Source organism: Pangasianodon hypophthalmus, chromosome 17 (genome assembly GCF_027358585.1).
Source record: "Pangasianodon hypophthalmus isolate fPanHyp1 chromosome 17, fPanHyp1.pri, whole genome shotgun sequence".
In the NCBI taxonomy this organism is placed as follows: Eukaryota; Metazoa; Chordata; class Actinopteri; order Siluriformes; family Pangasiidae; genus Pangasianodon; species Pangasianodon hypophthalmus.
In genome coordinates this window covers 17,106,413-17,128,110 of record NC_069726.1, presented here as the reverse complement: position 1 = coordinate 17,128,110, position 21,698 = coordinate 17,106,413, and the positions used below count along the sequence as shown (strand labels likewise).

The following is a 21,698-nucleotide window of genomic DNA, read 5'->3' as shown; positions in this document are numbered from 1 at the left end:
GAAAAGACGGCATCTGGATGGCAGCATACATTGCTCCAAAATTTTTACATATCTTTCTGCATTAATGATGCAAGTTACCCATGCCATGGGCACTGACACACCTCCATACCATAACAGATGCTGGCTTTTGGACCTGACGCTGATAACAGCTTAGCTGGTCCTTTTCCTAATGGCTGTTTTGTCCAAAAACTATTTGAAATGTTGACTTGTCGGACCACAAAACCTGTCTCCACTGTGCTGCCGTCCATCTCAGATTAGACTGAGCCCAGAAAAGTCAGCAGCGCTTCTGGACAGTGTTGATGTATGGCTTCTGCTTTGCATAGTTAAGCCTCAACTTGCATCTGTGGATGCAGCGGGAATGCTGTTGACTGACAAAGGTTTAGTGAAGTATTCGTGAGCCCATGTCATGATATCTATTACAGATGAACGACGGGTTTTAAGACAGTGGCGTCTGAGGGATCAGAGATCATGCGTGTTGAAAGATGGTCTTTGGCCTTGTCCTTTACGCACCGAGATTTGACCGAATCCCTTGAATCTTTTAATTATATCGTGCACTGTAGAGAAATGTGAAATGCCCAAAATCCTACCGATTTGTCTTTGGGGAACGCTGTTCTGAAGGTTCTAGATTATTTGCTGACATATCTATCGGCAAATTGGCTAACCCATCCTTGCTCTTCAAGAACTAGGCCTTTCTTGGAGACTTCTTATATACAATAACACGATTGCCTCACCTGTTTCACATCACCTGTTTCACATCACCTTGTTATTGCAGCTTGTCATATTGTTATTATTCCTAAATTGCCTATATAGGAGCACTATATAGTATTGTGTATAGTCAAATACGCTTGACTAGTGAGTGCACTGGACGCATCATCATAACCCACTGCTACATAAACACTTTGAATGTTATAAATTACCTAGTGAACTGAAACCAAGTATTAAAAGCAGTTATCTGTATGAAGTTCCTGATGGCTTTGTTGGTCATTAAATACATTTTAATTATATAAATATATGAAGCAGGCCTCTATGGTATCAATCCTGACCAGTAAATTTGAGAAAAAGTGCTGTTTATGATACAAAAATGATATTTGAACACATTGTAACTGATTTGGGGTTCTGAGGGTGGGAAAAAAGTCATGGATCTATTAAATAAGTATGAAGGTACATATTTGCCCAGTGTACCTAATAGTTGAACAGTTGCATATATTCTTTTTTCCTTTTATTTTCCCTTTAATTCGGTCTTGGCCAACTCCCATCCAATAGCTAGCTCTACCCATTACATAACAGCTACCAACTGAGGAGGGTGAGAGCTAGCACATGCTTCCTCTGTGACACTTGAAACCAGTCAGCCACATCTTTTCAAACTGCAGCTCATGCTGCATCACAGGGCAGCATAACACACTCAGAGGAAAGCATCATCTGCCCTCTTCCGCATACATGAGCTCACAGTCACCTGTGATTGGTGGCACTGATAGGAAGGGGAGAGAGTAACGTCATCCTGAGAGCCAGAGAGCACGGCCACAGACAGTTGTGGCATTGACAGGGCAAATGCTTCTCTGTTGTGTCGGTCATTAGCCCAGTTGCATCATATTTTTAAAATAATTCTCTGCTGTGATTATAAAAATTTCTTACACTAGAAAGAGTCTCTGGTCATAAAAAGCTGGAGACCTGTCATCGTATATAATAAACCCATGACTTTTTCCTGCAGTCAATAAACAGGGGTTGATTGGTGTCTCATCTGGAATTCCACCTGCCAAAGCTCCAGTACTTGGTTAGTGGGTATTTCTGGAGCTTAGAAAATGAGAGCCGATCTCGCCCTTGAGGTTGACATTATCTTAATAATCCAACTCGGGGAGTTGCAGGGGGGATTTGTGTTTCACTGTGCTAATGCATTGACGTAATGGAGCCGACTCAGTGTATACGTATGTCAGCAGGACACTGCGGCTTTCACTTATCACGGAAGTTAAGAGCTTTCTCAAGAGTGTCCATTTGCTTTCTGAAAGGTCACGCAGTTTATTTTTATTATGTCTCACAGTCTTTTGTTTATTATTGGAACCATTTGTCAGTGTGTGATTATGTCTGAAAGGTCCAGATTTTATTCAAACACAGTAACTGAAACTGGTTCTCTGTGTGTGTGTGTGTGTGTGTGTGTGTGCGTGCGTGTGTGTGTGTGCGTGCGCGTGCGTGTGCGCAGGGGGAACCCAGCGTCTTCCACGTACTATAGGAGTGTCCCTGGCTAAGGAGCTGATCTTTGCTGCACGGGTGGTTGATGGTGCTGAGGCGAAGACTCTGGGGCTAGTTAACCATGCTGTGGAGCAAAATAAGAGCGGGGATGCAGCTTACCTGAGAGCTCTGGAGCTTGCCCGAGAGTTCAATCCACAGGTACAGCACACCGCCTGTCCTTATGCATTTACAATGAATATAAAAAGTCTACACATCCCTGTTAAAATTAAAATTGTGATGTAAAAAATGAAACTAAGATAAATAATTTCAGATCATTTTCCACCATTAATGTGATATAGCAACCAACAAAAGTGAAAAACAAATAGAAATGTTTTAGGGAAAAAAAGAAAAAGAAAAACTTAAAATAACCAGGTTTCAAAAGTGTGCACACCCATTAATACTTTGTTAAAACACCTTTTGTTTGTAATACAGCACTGAGTATTTTTGGGTAAGAGTCTGCCTACTTAGCACATCTTGATTTGACAATTTTATTCCACTTTTCCCTGCAAAAATGCTCCAGATCTACCAAATTGTGAGGCGGTCTCTTGTGCACAGCCTTCTACAAGTTATTCCACAGGTTTTGGATAGGGTTTAGGTCTGGGCTCTGAGCGGACCATTCCAAAATGTTGATCATCTTATTCTGAAGCTATTCCACTGGTGACTTGGATTCGTGCTTTAAGCTGTTATCGTGCTTGAAGGTGAAATGTTTCTTCATCATCAGCTGTCTAACAGAGGGTTGAAGGTTCTGTGCTGAAATAGATATTATTAATAGGTTTTTGGAGCTACCCAGGAGTCCGACTAGAGCCCCAGTCCCAGCTGAAGAGGAGTAGCCCCATAGTATGATGCGACCACCACCGTGAGTATGGTGTTCTTTGGCTGATAAGCTGTCTTGATTTTGTGCCAAACATATCTTTCAGAATTATGCCCCAAATGTTCTACCTTGGTCTCATCAAAACATAACATATTTTGCCACATGGTTTGGGGTGATTGTATGTATGTTTTGGCAGAATTTTGGAAGGTTTGAATGTTTTTTTTTTTTTTTCTCTGTGAGAAATGGCTTTAACAGTAGAAGAGATTGCAGGGAGTTACCAGTGGGCTACTTGCCAAATATTCTTGCAGCTCATTTAATGTTGCTGTAGATCTCTTGGCAGCCTCCCTGAGAAGATTTTGTCTTGTTCTTTCATCAATTTTGGAGGGACGTCCTGTTCTTGTAAGGTCACTGTGGTGCCCTATGTACTCCACATTTTGCTGATGGCCATCACGTTGTTCCATGGTACATCTAATGTTTTGGAAATTCTTTTGTACCTGTCTCCTCACCCTACCTTTCAGCAATGAGATCCTGTACATGCTTTGTAAACTCTCAGTGGGCCATGGCTTTAGCAGTCCGATAAGACCAAAAAGATGTCAAGAAAATCCTATTACTTAATTGACGACATGTGTATGATAATTACTTTTGAACCTGAGTTTGAATGCGATTGGTTAATTCTGAGCACAGTCACATTCCCCATTATAAAAGGGTGTGCACACTTATGTTTCTATTTGTTTTTCACTTGGATTTTGTTGGTTGCTATATCACATTAAAGGTGGAAAATATGACATAATTTATCTTGGTTTCATTTTTTTTTTTTTACATGACAAACACCTTTTTTTAAAAGGGGTGTGTAGACTTTTTATATCCACTGTATTTTGATTATATGCATGGGGTTTACTGTCTACTGTCAGAGCTGCTTCAACAACTTCTGACCAATCAGAATTCAACAGCGCTATGGTACAAGAGAAAAACAAAAAAATAAGCAACAATATGAGATTCCTACTGTGACCATGACTCCAATTTTTGGCATATTTGGGAAGGCAAATGTTTTTTGAATGAAATTAATTTAAACTAAGTTTGGGATTCCGATACATCATTTTTGGTAATACTTCTCACTACATTAATGTCACCAAAAAAAAAAAAAAAAAATGGTGTGATGTAAGTTAAATGGTCTGGAGGGGAAGCTGCATGCTTTTTTGATTACATTCTGTGCTTGTCCTTTTAGGGGCCGATTGCGGTCCGGATGGCCAAGCTGGCCATCAACCAGGGCATAGAGGTAAGGTTATACATTTTGTTAAATCATCTGTTAATTTGTGTATTGGAAACTTTCAATAAAATTGTAGACAAAGTGTTCGTTTGCGTTCATTTCCTTTGTGAGCCTCTAAGAGGCTGGACCAGTGGTTTATTAAGCATTTTAGGGCTTGATTAATGGAAAAGCCTCAAGTATAAGCTTCTATTATTTATCAGATCAAGATCTTCTTTGTTTTGGTTTTAAGAGAACCAAACTTGAGGTTTTCCTGCTCTGCATGTAGACTGAGTTGTATGAATATGGTGTTCCTCAGTTGCAAACCTACTACTAGGTTCAGCTGCTACACTAGATGCCAATGAGAGTCTGCTCCATGACACCACCTTGAACCCAGGTCAAAGGAAGTCATTAATTAGGCTGATGTCCTGACATGTGTTGTCATTTTTGTCATTTTTTACATAGCACCTATTTTTGAAACCCCAGCAAGGAATTTGGACAACTGTACACATGGTAGATTGTGATTAAATACAGCAGATACTTTGGAAACTATGCAGCTGGTAATGCTTACAATGCTGTAGATTGCATTTGCAGATTGGGATTCAGCGCAAAGCTGGACAGGCATTATTGAGTTTACTGCTTATTGAACATTAATTGTATTATAAGAATCTAGAAGCTGCTTTTGATGCATTACATCTCAGACGCTCAAATATCATCATTATTTATGTCCCTCCATCTATGAGGGTCAGAGTTTAAAGCTCTCGCATTGTGAATTACATTACATGTATTATATAGAGACGTTTTACTATAATAAATGAGTTTAACTGATATTTCGTTTCCTTATTCTCTGTACACCTGGAGCATGTTTGTCCAGACCTTCTTGGGAACAGATTTAGTGTATTAAGTATGGAATATATAATTTTAGGATGTGCTGTTATAGGAAAATAATCAACAATGTTAGTTTTATTTCTCTTATGTCACAGTAATTTGCCAACAGTTGCATTTTTATTCATTAAAGAATAATACATCATACTCTTTATTCATTTATAGTTATGTTTAATGTTGTGGAACATCCGTGAAACAAGTTAGTTCCTATTATCGTTCGCATTATAACAGTCGTTCCATCACCAGCCTCTCATTTTCTCATAAGGCCAAAAAAAAAAAAAAGCACTGTAGACGACTTCTACAAATGCTAAATAAATGTTTCCTCACAGAAAACTTCACTATAACTGCACACATTTTTAATATGTTAATGTCAATGGGGCACAGTTGTTAATACAAAAACAATAATGTATTAGAATGCCGCATTAATATAAACTTTGCAGCTGGAACTATAATCAGAGCTGCTGTCTTTAATTAAGCAACAACTTTTGACCAATCAGAATTTAGCAGCATTGTAGAATGGTCTTTAGCATTGATCCTGGCTTTGTGGAAGAAGTTGTCCTCAAAAATATTATTTGTCTGGTGTAGTGTGGGGCTGTGGAGATATTTCTGGGATGTTTCAGTAAAATGCCAAGGTAACCAATAAATAAATAAATAACCTATATACCTGCATTGGATATGAACAGGAAGTTTTCATAACATTTATTTTATTATTTTTCAAATTAATTAATTAATTAATTTAAAAAAAAATTTTTTTTTTTACTTTTTATTGAAATATCAGTGCCTGTTACAGGAATTAAGTGAAAGTCAGTCTTCAGTTGTCACCGTAACTGCTGCTGTTTCTATAGTGACTGGTTGTTTTCTGTAAAAACGCTACAGTATATTGTAATACAAACCCTCCATGTGTGCTGACAAGCAACCCTTTGTTGTTATGAACAACAGTGACAAACGTAACAGTGTCTATCTTTTTTATTCTTGCATTGCATTGCATTGCATTGCTGTATGTATTACTGGTTATTCAGCTTCAGGTTACACTCCTCGTTTGTTTGTGGTTTTTTTTTTTTTTTCTTCATCCCCTCAGGTGGATTTAACAACAGGATTAGCGATTGAAGAGGCATGCTATGCTCAGGTATGCCCTCATTTCAAAACCACATGCCGTGAACATACAGAGAGTCAAACTAGCTATGTCATGGGTCTGATTAGCACAGTTTCATTTCAAGCTTAAAAAAGCAAGCTCCAGAGCTCTCAGCTAAATAACCAAAATAAGTATGCATATTTACAGTACGTTTTGGTCATGGGAGCAGTTCACATCAGTAAAATATTTTTACATATTTAGATCACTTAGAGAAAAGACAATTATTTTGTTGTGGTAAAAAAAAATGTACAGATCCCTCAGTGTATAGTCCAACTATTTAAATATTATGCAAACACATGCAGTAATATTCTGGCTATTTATTACACATATGGCTTTTTATTCTTGAATTTGCCATGCACAGAATACATTTAATTTAATTACAATCAAGTTTTAATTAATTACAATCAAGTTGACATTTTTTATAGGCCTACTTGTTTTTATGGAAATATAATTTTGATCATGGTGGATTGTGATTTTTTTTTTTTTTTTTTTTTTGCCGCACTAAATTTTAAAATTCTCAGACAACCTGCCCCCCCCCCCCCCCCCCCCCCCCCTTTGGAGAACCCTGACTTTTACTACATTGATGTGTCATCTCTTAGGTTATCCCTACAAAGGACAGGCTCGAAGGCTTGGCAGCGTTCAAAGAGAAGAGACCCCCTCGCTATAAGGGCGAGTAATTTGGGAAAAGGCCTGAGCGAAGCTGAACTGCTGCCTTCCGGATTTCTTTTCCCTGCTACTGACAGAAGTCGTAGAGAAAGCACTAGCCTGCTGCCCCGCGCCTGCCTGACCAGCTCTTGGCCCTCTGTCAGAAAAAGACCAGTGATCTCACTCACAAGGACATGAGGTGATGGAGGGAGAGAAGGAGTGTCTGTCCACAACATGTCCCTCACCTGTGAATGAAACTGCATGGTGTGTCTTTCTGTTCTTATTTTGCTCATTACAGGTCACTCTTTTTGCCTTTCTTAGTTTTGTGTTGTGAATCTGTATCTGTGTCTTTCCAAGTGTCTTTGTATATTCAATCAAGTGTTTCAAAATTCAAGCCACCTCAACAAAACAGATATATACTTACTTTATAGCTGCTTAAATGTCAATGGATATCTAATGCAACAGATGCAGTGCATTAAACAAGCCTGTTTGCTTTTCCATAATGTGTATGTTATGTATTATAAGCATATGTTGTATAACTGACACTGTCACTAATCCATAGTAATTGACTTGAAGTGATTTTTTTTTTGTAGGGAGAAGAAAAATGCAATAAAACATTGTCCAAAAGTATGATATCCTGTATGTTTTCTTGGGCATAAAAGCATAATACAACCACAGAGTTCTTTGTTGTTAACGTGCATTTTTTCTATTCCTGCAGTCCTCATAAGCCTGGATCATGCTGATTGATTATGTAAGCAGAATATAGTCATTTTCTTTCATTGCAGGTCTATCATTAGAGGATCTTTGTCATATAATCTGACGTGAAGAACATGTTATTGCAGTCTGGTAGAGAATTCAACATTTTTTTTTTAGGGATAAAAAAAAAATGTGCCATGCACAGAATACATTTAGAATTTAGGGATAAAAAAAAAATGTGGGATAAAAAAAAGGGATAGAAAAAAAATGTGACAAGTAATAATCTTAAAAGACTGCTGTAGAGTGTAAAATGGGCCTTACATGACAGCCAGTAAGCTGAAGTCTTTTGCTATTTTTTGACCCATCTCCTGGACCTATTGCATCATTCACTCCAAGTCTGGAGTGAATAAAGAGAACAGTATGGTTCTTGAGTCATTAAATTGTGCCTTGTCTCTGGAAAGTCCTTCCCACACACAGTAAGAAAGCCACACCTAAAACACACAGCATTCCACTTTCAAAAAGCTTAGGCAAATCTGCAATCTATTTTAACCAGCCAGGCTGCCACAGGAAGTGGTTGAGCAGTTAAACATTAATACCACATTCCACAAATGCATGTCTTATTTGGTTTTGGTGCTCTGCTCACCTGTGGGGGAAAAAAAAAACAGAGTTATGCAGCAGATGTTAAAGAAATGGGATTAGTTTGTAGGGTAAAGGTCAGCTGCCAAGAAACATAGTCCTGCACTTGTCAGTTGACTGAGGACGGAGGTGAAAAAAGAGAAAAGCCCAGTCTGGTGCAAGAGCTGCTGTGTCAGCCAACAGGAACGCTGCCCTGGGGGTCATAGGGGGATGGACTTCTGCCTCCGCAGCATTCTGGGAATGATTAAACCGGTGATGTAATGCTTATCTAATAAACCTCAATAACAGGAAAAAAAAAAGGAATGACTGGCAAATTGTACCACGTTGGCTGGTTACTCATGGTCTCTTATCAGGCCTCTGGGACATCCTGCAGACATTGAGGTGTAGTGAGTAACACCATATGCTGTTGTGGTGTATCATATAAAGTTCCATCATTAATTTATTCACTTCATCCTGCTGCACTACTGAGGAAGGTTGAGTAATCTTTGAAACTCTGGGATTGTCATCTCATGGAGCTTTTGTTTAAAATGGCACCAAATTTTAGAAGCTTAATTCTCATTTAAATGGAGCCTTCTGTAGCTGTGTGACAATAGTCACAATGTGAGTATTGTATGATTCTTCTTTCACGCCAGGCTAGGACTGCCTGTGATGCCCCTCTGGAATGATATGAGACTTTGTTTTAGGAATTCTCTCCACATCCCTTTTTTATATAACTTCCCTTCCCAGCCCACATGCCTGGCTTTTCAATGGATTCCTTTTCCTGACATTTCACACACAGCATGTCCTCACTCGTCAGCTCAGAGGTGTAACTGGCTGTTTCCCTTGAAGTGGTCTGGTGCGCCACACCTGAAGAAACCTCCGGAATGTGGCAAATAGTCACTGCAGCGCCGCTCGGGAGGAATGATAACAGGCCTCATATCATTCACACCTCCCAAAATGGGCTTTAAGTGGGTTTCAAAAGTACCAGAGTGATTTACTTGCTGTAATGCTTGGCTACGAGCTCTGAAGAGAGAAAATGCTGACTTTGTGTCTGCGGCCTGAGATCAATTCTTTTGTTGTGGTTTGTAGAGCTTATCTGGCCACGGTGTCCAAAAACCCTCTGTACTGTGTGGGTGTAGGGTACAGCTTTGGCTAGCTGGGATGTTAGTTTGAAATGGTTTTGGATCAGCACTGTCTGCCTGAATGCTGCCGAAACAGCAAAACATTTTACACAGTCAAGTGTGTTTTTCTCTCTCTCTTGTGTGTGTGTCACACTTGGCCTGTTTGGGTGCCCTACTTTTTCTCTCAAGGTAACTACGCTATGTAGGACTCAAATGTGCTGACCCGGTTCTCATAAACATTTGATATCTGGTTCACGTGCATGATGAAGGTAATGTGTATTCAATTCCCACTGTGAACGAAAATCCCTGTCCTTCACAGACACATATGCTGCATAGACCCATGACCTATTATTTTTTTAAATGCAAACTGCAAATAAAGCAGTGCACACAAGTGCTTACAGCCATGCCCTTATTTCAGTAGATAATATATTTATACCCATAATATATTTATTTGGTGATGTCTGCAGCTCAATCAAGGCTTTGTTTTAAAAAAAAAAAAAAAATGCTGACTACTTGAGTTATAAAACCACATGTCAAGCTAATACAATGTGTTTAAAGACAAACACAGCAGACTCAAGAACAGCCAAAGGCACTATAAAATATATTTCTCTGACTCGTTTTGTAACAGTAAGCGGAAAAAATACACCTAGTATTGAGCTGGTTACTGATGTCCACATGAACAACGTCAGTTTCTCAGTAAGACATTGACATCTTAAAGAACTTCCTCCTGCCCTTTCCTCCTACTTTCCTAAGAACGATTGACAAGTGCTGTAGTGTTCTGTATTTGTACAAGGCTGTGCCAAAAAGGGTCAACTCTTCACCGCTGTATTGCACCACAGGCTTGCTTCAGACACGCATACATGCATACTTGGAGCTCTGTTTAGTCTCCCTGCTGTGTTGAGTAAGAAACCCTTGGCCAACTCTGTTGTTTGGACTGTTAAAACATTCGTGTGAGAGCATAAAACGAATCTTGCAGATGCCCCACACGGAGGTGGTGACTGCGTGTGTGTGTGTGTGTGTGTGTGGTTAGGCCTTTGCACTCCAACTCCAGCACCTCCTCCAACACGCTGACCCAATACTTCACATTCCTTCCTGGAATAGAGAGGCCCATTAATACCACCCCTCTTCCAGGGCTTTAGAGTTTATTTATTCACTTCTTTGTCTTCACATGAGTGTGTTTCTCATTACGCTTTCACAAACAAGTGTCTCGTCACCACAAGATGGCATGACTTTGTGGCATTAAACATGTTTGCGTCAAATTTGTCCATGAACTTTTTTTTCTTTGTTGTCTTCTTACTACATTACACTTAAGAAGTGTGAGGACATGGATTGGTAGACTGCTAGTTTGGCTTTTTAACATTTGGCTTCTCTCCATTCCTTCTTTACAAAATGCAGCTTTTTAAATGGTATGTAGGTGTAGACATGATAGTATTTAATACAGGGACATTTATAACTGGAAATACCCCACAAAGATAGGAATACACATTTGTTTGTGCTTGTTTATATATTTATATCTTGGTGAGGACCAAATGTCCCCTGTCAATCACAGGGACACTAGCCAATTGTGGGCATCTGTGAGCTTATCTATGCAGAAGAGGGTAGATAACACTTTCCTCCAATTGTGTTACGCTGCCCTGTGACACAGCATGAGCGGCAGTTTGAAAAGATGCGGTTGGCTGGCTTCACATGTCTTGGAGGAAGCACTTTTTAGCTTTCACCATCCCCGGTGGTAACTGCTGTGTGATACATGGTGGATGGGAATTGGCAGTAAAATGGGGGAAAAAAATGGGGTTGGGGGTGGGAATAGGAATAACTTGTTACAGTTTTGACTTGGCTCAGACATTTGGTTGGTCCCATGAGTAATTTTAGTTATTTATTAAAATAAATAAATAAAAGAGTCCCTGTTGGTTACTGAGGTTAGGGTTTAAGTGTAGCATAGATTGAATTATCTGCATTAATTATTATGTCAGTGGAAGGTCCTCACAAGAACAGTAAGATGTGTGTGTGTATGTGTGTGTGTGTGTGTGTGTGTGTGTGTGTGTGTGTGTTTTATGCGACATCATGATCCTTCCAGCCACCAGCATACCTTTTATGGTGTAGTCAACCCCCAGCTGCATCAGATAACACAACTTTTTGTCATATGCTTATGACTTTAATGTCCTCCTCATTTGTTCCTGTGGTTTTACATGCATTCCAGGCTCCCAAGGGAACAGCAACTCTAAACTCAACAACTCTAAACTTCTACCAACGTGGACACTATGTTCTTTTGTTTGTGGTGGAGCCGGTGTTGTATTATGACCTGCAGTGTTTGGAATTAGTCTGTCATACACTTTAGAGGAGACCTATAAACCAGATGAACCCAGCGTAACATGTTTGCCATTAATTATTGCCAGGGACAGGAATAACTATAACCTATAGGCTGAACTTTGACGTTAGCAACTCAACTTCCCTGCCTAGAATACACTTCTATAAAACCTTATCTACTGTATTCATTTCCTGCTTCTCCTAAGCATTTGTACCTTCCGAATATGGCAAAAATGTATATCTAGATAAATGTGAAGAGTATGTATATATATGAGTTGATCATTGCTGTATATGACTGGAATTAAAGATGAAAAACATGTAGTTTTATTCTCATTATTATAACATGTTCCACTGCACAGTAGGCACAGGAAATCAGAATGGATGGAGAGTTAGTGCATGATCACATTCCTCAATGTTAGCCTGATAATCCTTGTCTCCCCCCCAACGCCCACAAAATCTCTCTCTCTCACTCTCTCTCTCTCACTCTCTCTGTCTTTCTCTTTCACATGTGCTCTATTCCTGGCCTCACCCTATGCCTAAAAATAGAAGCTTTCAAAACAGTCACTTAGAAACATGTGCCGTCAGCTCCTGCAAGAGAGAGAGAGTGTGTGTGTGTGTGTGTGTGTGTGTTTGTGTATGTGTATGTACCACGAGATGTGGGGAGGGCTGAATCTTCCCACTGTTGAGAAACTGGACCCATGTGATTTTTAAGAAAAGCTTTTAACTGGAAGTGTTGTCAAATCTTTGTCTGTGTGTGTGTGTGTGTATGTGTGTGTGTGTAGAGTTGGGTGAAGTAGAGGAGACATTTCTCTGTTGCCTTTGTGTTTCTGAAGTGTGTTTCATGAGCTTATTTTTGCGAAACAGAAAATGGGCTAATAGTGTGCTTGACCAGCAGTAGAGAAAGCAGAACAGCTTTGTTAGTAATAAAACCGATTTCTTTACCATCACTACTTGAACTCATGAGTACTTTATTTTCTATATTATTGCAATATTTCAGAAGAGATTTTGTGTGTGTGTGTTTGTGTGTGTTCTTCATTCAAACACAACCATAATGTTTACTGTACACACGTGGGTGCCGTGTTTTGAGCAGAGGTCACGGTACAGCGTGCAGTTCAGAGAAACTGAGCAACGCTCGCAGATGGCTCAGATATCTGATAGTGGCTGCTCTTCTGTCTGTGTCAGCATTGCAACACGCTGACCTTAGCACAGCTCTTTCTAATGTAGCCGAGCCTGACGCAGAGAGAGTATGAAATCTTCTGACCTATAGAGTCAGCATACATTTGCATAGGTCCTTGGCTACGTGCAAAAGCCACATACTTCCATATTAAATAGTCTGTCGAAATACAAAGCCACAATGCCTTAACAAGTCAGAATGGGGATATGTTCTCAGTAGTCCCTTTCATTAGTGGGGTGGGCACATGGGATGGTAGCTGCCACCCGTGACATAAGCCTTGCCACCACAACTGTCACCGCAATCTTACTTAATAAATAATATCCAGCATCATCACTATAGTGTTTCAGGTAGTTTAACTAAACCCTCTTCAGTATAAGTCCATTATTTGTCCATTTATTTTGTATCCCAGAACAGATATCAGATATTCTACAAATGCAACATTATCATATACTGTACATAGTGCTTTTCCTTACATTCCCCTTTCTAAGAAGCTGGACACACCACTGCCTTTCATATCTTTATGCATAAAATTATACGAGGCCCTGGGATTTGATCTTAAGTAGTAATCATACTATGAGACTGTAAGATTTATGTAGTACACTGTAATCACATTTTTAAATCTGATATAATGATCATCATCTGCACATGTGTAATGGCTACTGTCTCTTCAGAGTCTGTGTGTTCTTCCTCCCACCTCCCAAAAACTTGCCAGTACACGGATTCACTAAATTACGCTTAAGTGTGAATGTGTGCATGGTGCTGTGAATGGTGTCCCATCCGGGGTGTATTCCCATGTCACACCCAGTATTCCTGTGATAGGCTCAGGATCCACTGCCACCCTGACCAAGATAAAGCGATTATTGAAGAAGAATTAAGTTGCACACCTTTTTACCACTGGCAATATTTACAGTAGGAGGCATTCTGTGCACTGCTATAAACCGTCTGTAAAAGATTGGCTTATGTTTTTGTCATAAACCTCCATATTGAACTTGTAGCCAAACTTTTACTGGTCAGGTTGATCTTGGAATTCTGATCTTGGAAATAAAAATCAGAATAATTATCTTTTAGGTGGTCTGCTTTATATGTTAATTCTATCATAATCCATATGAAGCTAAACAATTACAATCAGGGTGCAAGGTGGATTGGAGAAATTTTTGCCAGAAATTATTCCATCTTTTTTGTTTCAACCAATAAAATAAGATCAGGCCATCTTGCAACCATTTTGTCTCCAAAAAACACATACTGACTGTAGCATAATATGCCATACCACATATCCTCCCACCCTCGAAAACATACTTAGTGAACGCAATGAGCTAAAAATAGTGATGATGTACAAGATGCTTGTCCAGTCCATGTTGCTTTACCTTCACGTGTAAGGAGCTAGGTGAAGATAAGTTGCTCGGCAACCGCGTGCACGAGTGAGGAGCGGGAGTGCGCACTAACTAGGCGGAATGACGCAAACGGCATTATTTGTCGCTGGCCAATTCTAAATGACAGCTGTGCTACAAATCCTCTAATGTATCCTCTCATCCTTCAGAAAGCTGAGTGCTCCCGATCAACGGCAGAGCAAAGGGGGTGTTACAGTAATGCTAGCTTGATCGAGGAACATGCTACCACCAGAAACAACAGTTTGAATCATCTATTAGTGTGGCACAAATACAAAAAAAGGAACAAAACCAGCTGGATCTTTCCTAGATTTATAATACTCCTGATACCTTTAAAAGATTCAAAACTAGCAGAACCTACAGACTGACTAAACACAGAGCAGTCACATGTTTATGTCATGAAAAATGGTCCCATTAGCAATAGACTGTGACCACAACTCAGTGGCTGTTGAGAAAATTCAAATTAGTGTCTACAAAGCAGCACTGTGGGCAAAAAAACCCAAGCATGCCACTTTCCCTCCTTGCTTCCTGAAAGTAATAAACTTGTTTACTTTGATCATTTACTGATATACGCTGCTTACGTATTTTGATGGCCAAATTACTATGTCTGATGTGTGAGGCAGATTGCAGTGCTCTCAAAATACTAAGGGTTGCCAGGTGTGTTTGACAAAACCACCTCAAAAATGAACCTAAATATCAATTAAACCAGTCCAACTTTAAAAACTGAAACTTTACCCATTGAGCCACAGGAGGATGGGCAAGGGGGCCTGGTGTGTAGTCTGTGTTAAAATTCATCCCAATCAGTGGGGTTCATGTCAGGGATGTCAGGGCCACTTGTTCTTCCACTCCAAATTTGCCAAACCATATCTTCATGGACCTTGGTTTGTGCCCAGGGGCATTGTCATGCTACAACAGGTTTTTCCTCTTAGTTCCAGTGAAGGGAAATTGTAATAATACAGCATACAAAGGCATCCTATACAATTGCGTGCTTTGTGGCAACAGTCAGTAGAAGGCTCACATATGTTTGTGTGTGTGTATGTGTGGGTGTTATAGACTATGCATTTACTGTTTGCATAAAAAAAATTCCAGCTTACCTATTTGGCTTGCAAAGTGCTCGTATATAATGTATGCAAAATGTTTACCCCCAATCCGAGTATCCGAGTACAAAATTCACTCTGCAGCAGTAGGTCAAAACTATGCCATTTTCACATTTTAAAGTAAAACCTTCAAATAAGTACATTAAGTGCAATTCCCAAAAAAATGTAATTTTAGTAATAAAATTCTTTTAAATACTTTATTAGAATGGTTGTGTCCCCTGAACATGCTACCAACAAAAAAGAACAAACAAACACAAGTGAGTTGCAGTGCTGTGGGCACACCTAGTTCACTTTAGCAGATTCATATGCAATTTCAAATGTCACCATAGCAACCACGATACAGGCAACCTCGCATACCTGAAAATCCGCCATGTTCGCTTGTTGCTATGGTAAAAACTTTAATGAGAGATTCAGAAAAACACAGCACTTCAAAAAGCAGGTTAGTAAGCTCGGTATTTTCACTCAGCAGCAAGCGTAGAGATGAGTCACAGTGTTCTCAGGAATGGAGGAGATTTCTTAGCAGGATGATTAAAGTACCCCCACACTCAAAAACATGAAGGCTAACTCGTCTTGGATGACGTTTGATGAGTACATAGATCAGCAGCTCCCAAACTTTTTGTCAGCTGAACCCCTTAATTCTTCAACCTAAATTATTTGCCTTAAGTACCCCCTGAGACTTTAACTAGACTAACATTTTAAATGTTTGTAAAAAAAAAAAAAAAAAATAGCAAAACCTTAAAGCATGTTACTTTTCAGTTTGTGAAACATTTTCATCTTTACTTTACTTTCACTGCCTGAGCTGTGGTGGATGACAGAATTTTTTTCCCCTGTTGAAGAAAAACCCAGATCAAGAGCATCCTCCAGGAAGTAGGCGTACCTGTGTCAAAGTCAACAATCAAGAGAAGACTTCACTGGAGTAAATATAGAGGGTTTAGCACAAAATCTAAACCACTGGTAAGCCTAAAAAACAGGAAGACCAAATTAGTGTTTGCCAAAAACATCTAAAAAAAAAAAGCCTGTGCAGTTCTGGAACGACATCCTATGATGAGACAAAGATCAACTTGTACCAGAATGTACCAGAATTGTACCAGAACCTCTTATGGCATGGGCATGCACGGCTGCAAATGGAACTGGTTCCCTTGTATTTACTGATGATAAATTCTGAAATGTATAGTGCTATATTATCTCCTTATATTCAGCCAAGTCCTACAAAACCCATTGTACAGCAAATCACAGTGCAGATGGACAATGACCTGAAGCCTACTTTTACAGCAACCTAAGACTTTTTAGGGCTAGGAAGTGTAATGTTCTGCAATAACCAAATCAGTCAGGAGATCTCAATCCATTTGAGCACGTATTTCACTTGCTGGAGGCAACACTGAAGGCAAAATGCCCCAAGAACAAACAGGAACTGAATACAGTTGCAGTTAAAAACCCAGCAGAGCATCACCAAAAAAGAAACCCAGCATCTGTAGACCTAATAAAAAGTGCTGTAATTCCTACAGCTTTCACCTGATTTTTGGATGTAAATACTCTTTAAACACTTTGAGCTTATAGTCTTTATATAGGTCTACTGTGGTTGACCACTGAAGTAGAAATAACTTTGTCAGTGTTCACATGTTTATGTACCTGACTGTAGTTTTTAAAATATAATTTAATGTGACATTGGCATTTCTTCAGTCTTATGAACCCCTTGTGATCGTACCATGAACCCCCGGTTGGGAAACTCAGATATAGATTATAACTGTGGTTAAATTTGTTACCATAGCAAATTCACATATTTCTGTTTAAAGCAGATTTCTCAGTATTTCCATACAAAACTGATTTAAAAAAAATCCAGTCACTAGTCTATATAGTACAACAAAAAAATTCCATGATGTCTCCTCTTTTCCTTCAGGCTGAGATCAATGTAATGGGTCATATTTTCCTCTTGAGGCATTTTTTTAAAATTACAGTATAGTATTAGCAGTATTAACAGGAAAGGTTGATCAGAGTGTACAGAAGAGGAAGTGAGAGAGCTGGACAAACTGAAGAACTAAAGCACTGCTGCATCACTCTTCTTAGGTAGAGATGAAGCAAGAGCTAAATCCCACTAGCAAATCTATTTTCACTATAGACCAACTTGTCAATGAAAGATGTTTAAATTTAAAAAAGTCAACACATAATATATTCATAAAAATATTTTGCACAATTGAAGATCACATACTGATGAATATTGAAATTCAGTGTGGATTTTTTTTCTTCATTTGCTATTGCATTTGCTTATTTTAATTCCCAGTGAAAAACAGTTGTCCTTGTTTTGTATTCTTTTATTACTAAATTTTCTATTTCAAATCTACCTGTCCCTTTTTTAAAAAAACAAATCCTGTTCAATTACTGTGAAGATGCATATGTAACTACATTCAGCAAATTCTTATCATTGGATCTGCAGGATGCATTTGCAGGATGTATTTGGCAAAAAGATAAATGCACTGTTCCTTATATAATTCATTTCTATCATGTGAAGAGGACTATTGATCTACCCACGAGTCCAGTTGTGATCTAACCTGATAATGCTTATATGAGATTTCAACTGTTTGCCTACCCCTACAGCTTACTAACAGGATGAATCATTTCCCTCCTTCATCACTTAAGTCAATATAATTGACTTGTCTTCACTGTTGTTCCAGCATCCTCTGACTCTTCACACAGAGATGAGACCAAGAGGCAGAAATCTTCTCTTATTCACACATCCACTGTGCTCCAATCTCTAAAGGCATCTATTATTAACCTCTTCTCATTAAACACTGCAAATATACACAGAGCTTTGTATGACAGCCCCTGAACACACAAGCACACATCACGTGTGCTCTTTTACATGTGAGCATGATTTAGCATGATTTTATCTGGGTTTTTTTTGTTTGTCATGATGCCAGTCCATAGTCCCAGCCCCATTGTTGCATCCAAATGTCGCATTCAGCTGGCATATTAATAATCAAAGGTTCATTACGTCCATTTTCTCAGAAAAGCTGACATCAAGCAGAGCAAACAGTGAGTCACCTGGTAATAGCTAGAGCAATCACTGCAGCTTTTTTTCAGCTATAGATATGAAAAGATAGATGCCTCACTGGATTAGCAAGACATATGTTTATAACACGATTCTGTTTATAACCAAAGTTGTGGTAGGATTTGAAGAGAGTAAGATTTTCTCCAAAATTTTTGGAACCATGTTCACAGTGAGTACCACTGCCTCTACACGACCAAGGAATCGCTTGACACCAGTGACCGCTATGACAATTTCTGTTCTGTTTAACACAACTTTAAAGGACAACTACACGATGAACCACATTAACTATGTTTATATTTAAACAATATCGCATGAGCAAGATTGATATTCAGTACAACTGCAAGATTGGGAGTGAGATATTGCTTTTATACAGCAGTTCTATAAACAAGAAATTCATATTAAGTGACATTTCGGACACAATATGGCCAAACGTTCTGTTTAATTTTGCTCCGCTAGAGGAAATAGATCCCGAACAAGCTACACTCACTTTATATACACACTTTACGGTATATACACTCATGATGGCTAGCTGGCTAGCTAGCTCACACTGATTTGCACATTCCCATTAAAGGTGCTTCTGGTACAATTGGCGTCCCTTCTTCATATTTTAAGCCAAAAGTTATATTCCTGAAAAGTATCGCTAGCCATGTCGTCTAACACTACAGGACTAACTGTTTTGAAATAGGAAGTGGAAGTTTACAACTTTTAGTTTACATAAGTGGCGAACCCAGATAAGCGGAGTGATACACACAGTGAAACATCCCGTGCACAGTTATAGGAAACATGAGCACTCTTGGAACGCCGATCAACCAATCAAATTAGTGGACTAGAACCAACTGTTGTATAATGAAGTACTTGTGATGTGTTTAGCGATTCTTGTGCTAATTTCTTGGTTGGTGCTGTATTTTCGTTATTGCTGTGAGAAGTTACTGACATCACAAGGGGGACATTGCTAGTGCAATTACAATGGCATTTAATAGATCCAGTTCACACATAAAGGATAATGGCTAGGTTCTGCTGTTAGCTCCTAAAAGCAAAAGAGCAACAGCTTATTTTCTCACTCACCATTTTGTTCAATGTCATATTAATGTAAAGTATTGGAGACAGTAAACATTGGACTCAAAGTTCCAGAAGGCAATGCAGCTATACAACAGTTGAGCAGAGTTATGGCACAGACTCGGCTCAGCTAGTTAGTGATGGATGAGAGGAAATTCACGATGGTGTTGACAGCGGTAAAAAGTTAGTGTGAAAGTTGAAAGCTGATCTGTTTGAGCAGAGTGTACAGATGGGGCAGGGAAAGAGCTGGACAGACTAAAGGACTAAAGCACTGCTGCATCACTCTCTTAAGGTGGAGATGAAGCAAGGACTAATGTTACTAGCACCACTATCAGCAGGTAGTTGAATGGCATTGTGGGTAATAAAGGAAACCATGTACCAAAGTGAAAATAGACCATGTTAATGAAAGATGTTAAAAGTTAAAAATAAGTCAGATCATCAGAATTTCATTACAAAATAAATCTTGTATGCCACTGAAGATTAATTATAAAGATTAATATTCAGGTCTTTTAGGGTGGGGGTTTCTCTTTCATTTGTGTCAGCTGTTACCTTTATTAGGACTACATTTTCCATAAACCATAGTCATAGACCGATCAGACATAACATTATGATCACTGACAGGTGAAGTGAATAACATTGATTATCTCATTACAATAGCACCTGTCGAGGGTTGAGATATATTAGGCAGCAAGTGACCAGTCGGTTCTCGAAGTTGATGTGTTGGAAACAGGAAAAATGGGCAAGCATAACGATTAGCCAAATTGTGATGGCTGGATACTGGGTCAGAGCATCTTTAAAATGGCAGGCCTTGTGTGATGTACCCGGTATGCAGTGGTTAGTACCTAACAAAAGTGGTCCAAGGAAGGAAAACCGGTGAACTAGTGACAGGGTCATGGGCGCCCAAGGCTCACTGATGCGTGTGGGGAGTGAAGGCTAGTCCGTCTGGTCTGATCCCACAGAAGAGCTATTGCTGGCTATGACAGAAAGGTGTCAGAACACACAGTGCATCACAGCTTGCTGCGTATGGGGCTGTGTAGCCACAGACCTGTCAGAGTGCCCATGCTGACCCCTGTCCACTGCCAAAAGTGCCTACAATGGACAGGTGAGCATCAGAACTGGACCACGGAGCAATGGAAGAAGGTGGCCTGGTCCGATAAATCACATTTTCTTTTACATCATGTGGAAGGCCGGGTGCGTGTGCATCGTTTACCTGGGGAAGAGATGGCACCAGGATGCACTATGGGAAGAATGCAAGCTGGTGGAGGCAGTGTGATGCTCTGGGCAATGTTCTGCTGGGAAACTTTGGGTCCTGGCATTCATGTGGATGCTATTTTGACACATACCACCTACCTAAACATTGTTGCAGACTAGGCACACCCCTTCATGGCAACAGTATTCCCTAATGGAAGTGACCTCTTTCGGCAGGATAATGCACCCTGCCACACTGCGAAAATTATTCAGGAAGGATCTGCTGTTAAAGTCTTTGTGCCAGATACCACAGCACACCTTCTAGTGGAGTCCATGCCTCGACGGGTCAGGGCTGTTTTGGCAGCAAAAGGGGGACCAACACAATATTAGGCAGGTGGTCATAATGTTATGGCTGATCGGTGTATCGCTTTATTCAAACACTATTTGATAACAGACTAACAAGCAGCAGAGTGAAAAGGTGGCCCATGTGTGTGTGTGTGTGTGTGTTGAGGCGATAGTCAGTGGCTTTTGAACAGCTTGCCCTCAGGCTAGAGCAGTACACACAGACATGCCTCACGGGTCACGTGGGAGGGAGCTACGTGGTGGCTTTGCGCCGGGTGAACTACACTCTCGGTTCTCGGAAAGCCGCCGGCGGTCGCCATTACATTCCAGCTGCATTTAGTACACCGTTGGGCTGATATTCATGCTGAACCTTACTTCAGCACATTATAAACCCAGGTCACCTCCGAGCAGCTGCGGCATTTCCATTCAAGTGGAACCTTTATACCTGAGTACAGGGCGTGGCAGATTTTAAATAGTGCGACACACGTCCTTCTCAAATAGCTCGTAAATAAGAAGAGCTTGTTTGGTGTTGTTTTTGTACTATATATATATATATATATATATATATATATAAAATTTAAGCAGTTTCATTACAAAATACCATAAAAACAAGGACACATGAAAACAGACTACTTGAAAGAATCGGTGTGGGCCGCTGAAGGCATAGCTGTAAGACAATAATAGCCTGGATGGCGCATCAACCCCTAATACAAGCTACTGCACTGCGTAATTGCG

At 39.7% G+C, this 21,698-nt stretch overlaps 1 protein-coding gene across 3 annotated transcripts in view; it reads left to right on the top strand.

Moving 5' to 3' along the window:
* Nucleotides 1-7,628, top strand: part of auh (AU RNA binding protein/enoyl-CoA hydratase) — a 38,563-nt gene extending 30,935 nt beyond the window's left edge. For all 3 annotated transcript variants that reach the window (XM_053241219.1, XM_053241218.1, XM_026942710.3), the window contains 4 exons: nt 2,195-2,382; nt 4,260-4,310; nt 6,241-6,288; nt 6,894-7,628. In XM_053241219.1, the coding sequence (XP_053097194.1) occupies nt 2,195-2,382; nt 4,260-4,310; nt 6,241-6,288; nt 6,894-6,971 (365 nt within the window). In that variant the 3' untranslated portion in view covers nt 6,972-7,628. The remainder of the gene's footprint in view (nt 1-2,194; nt 2,383-4,259; nt 4,311-6,240; nt 6,289-6,893) is intronic.
* The last annotated feature ends 14,070 nt before the right edge of the window (nt 7,629-21,698 follow it).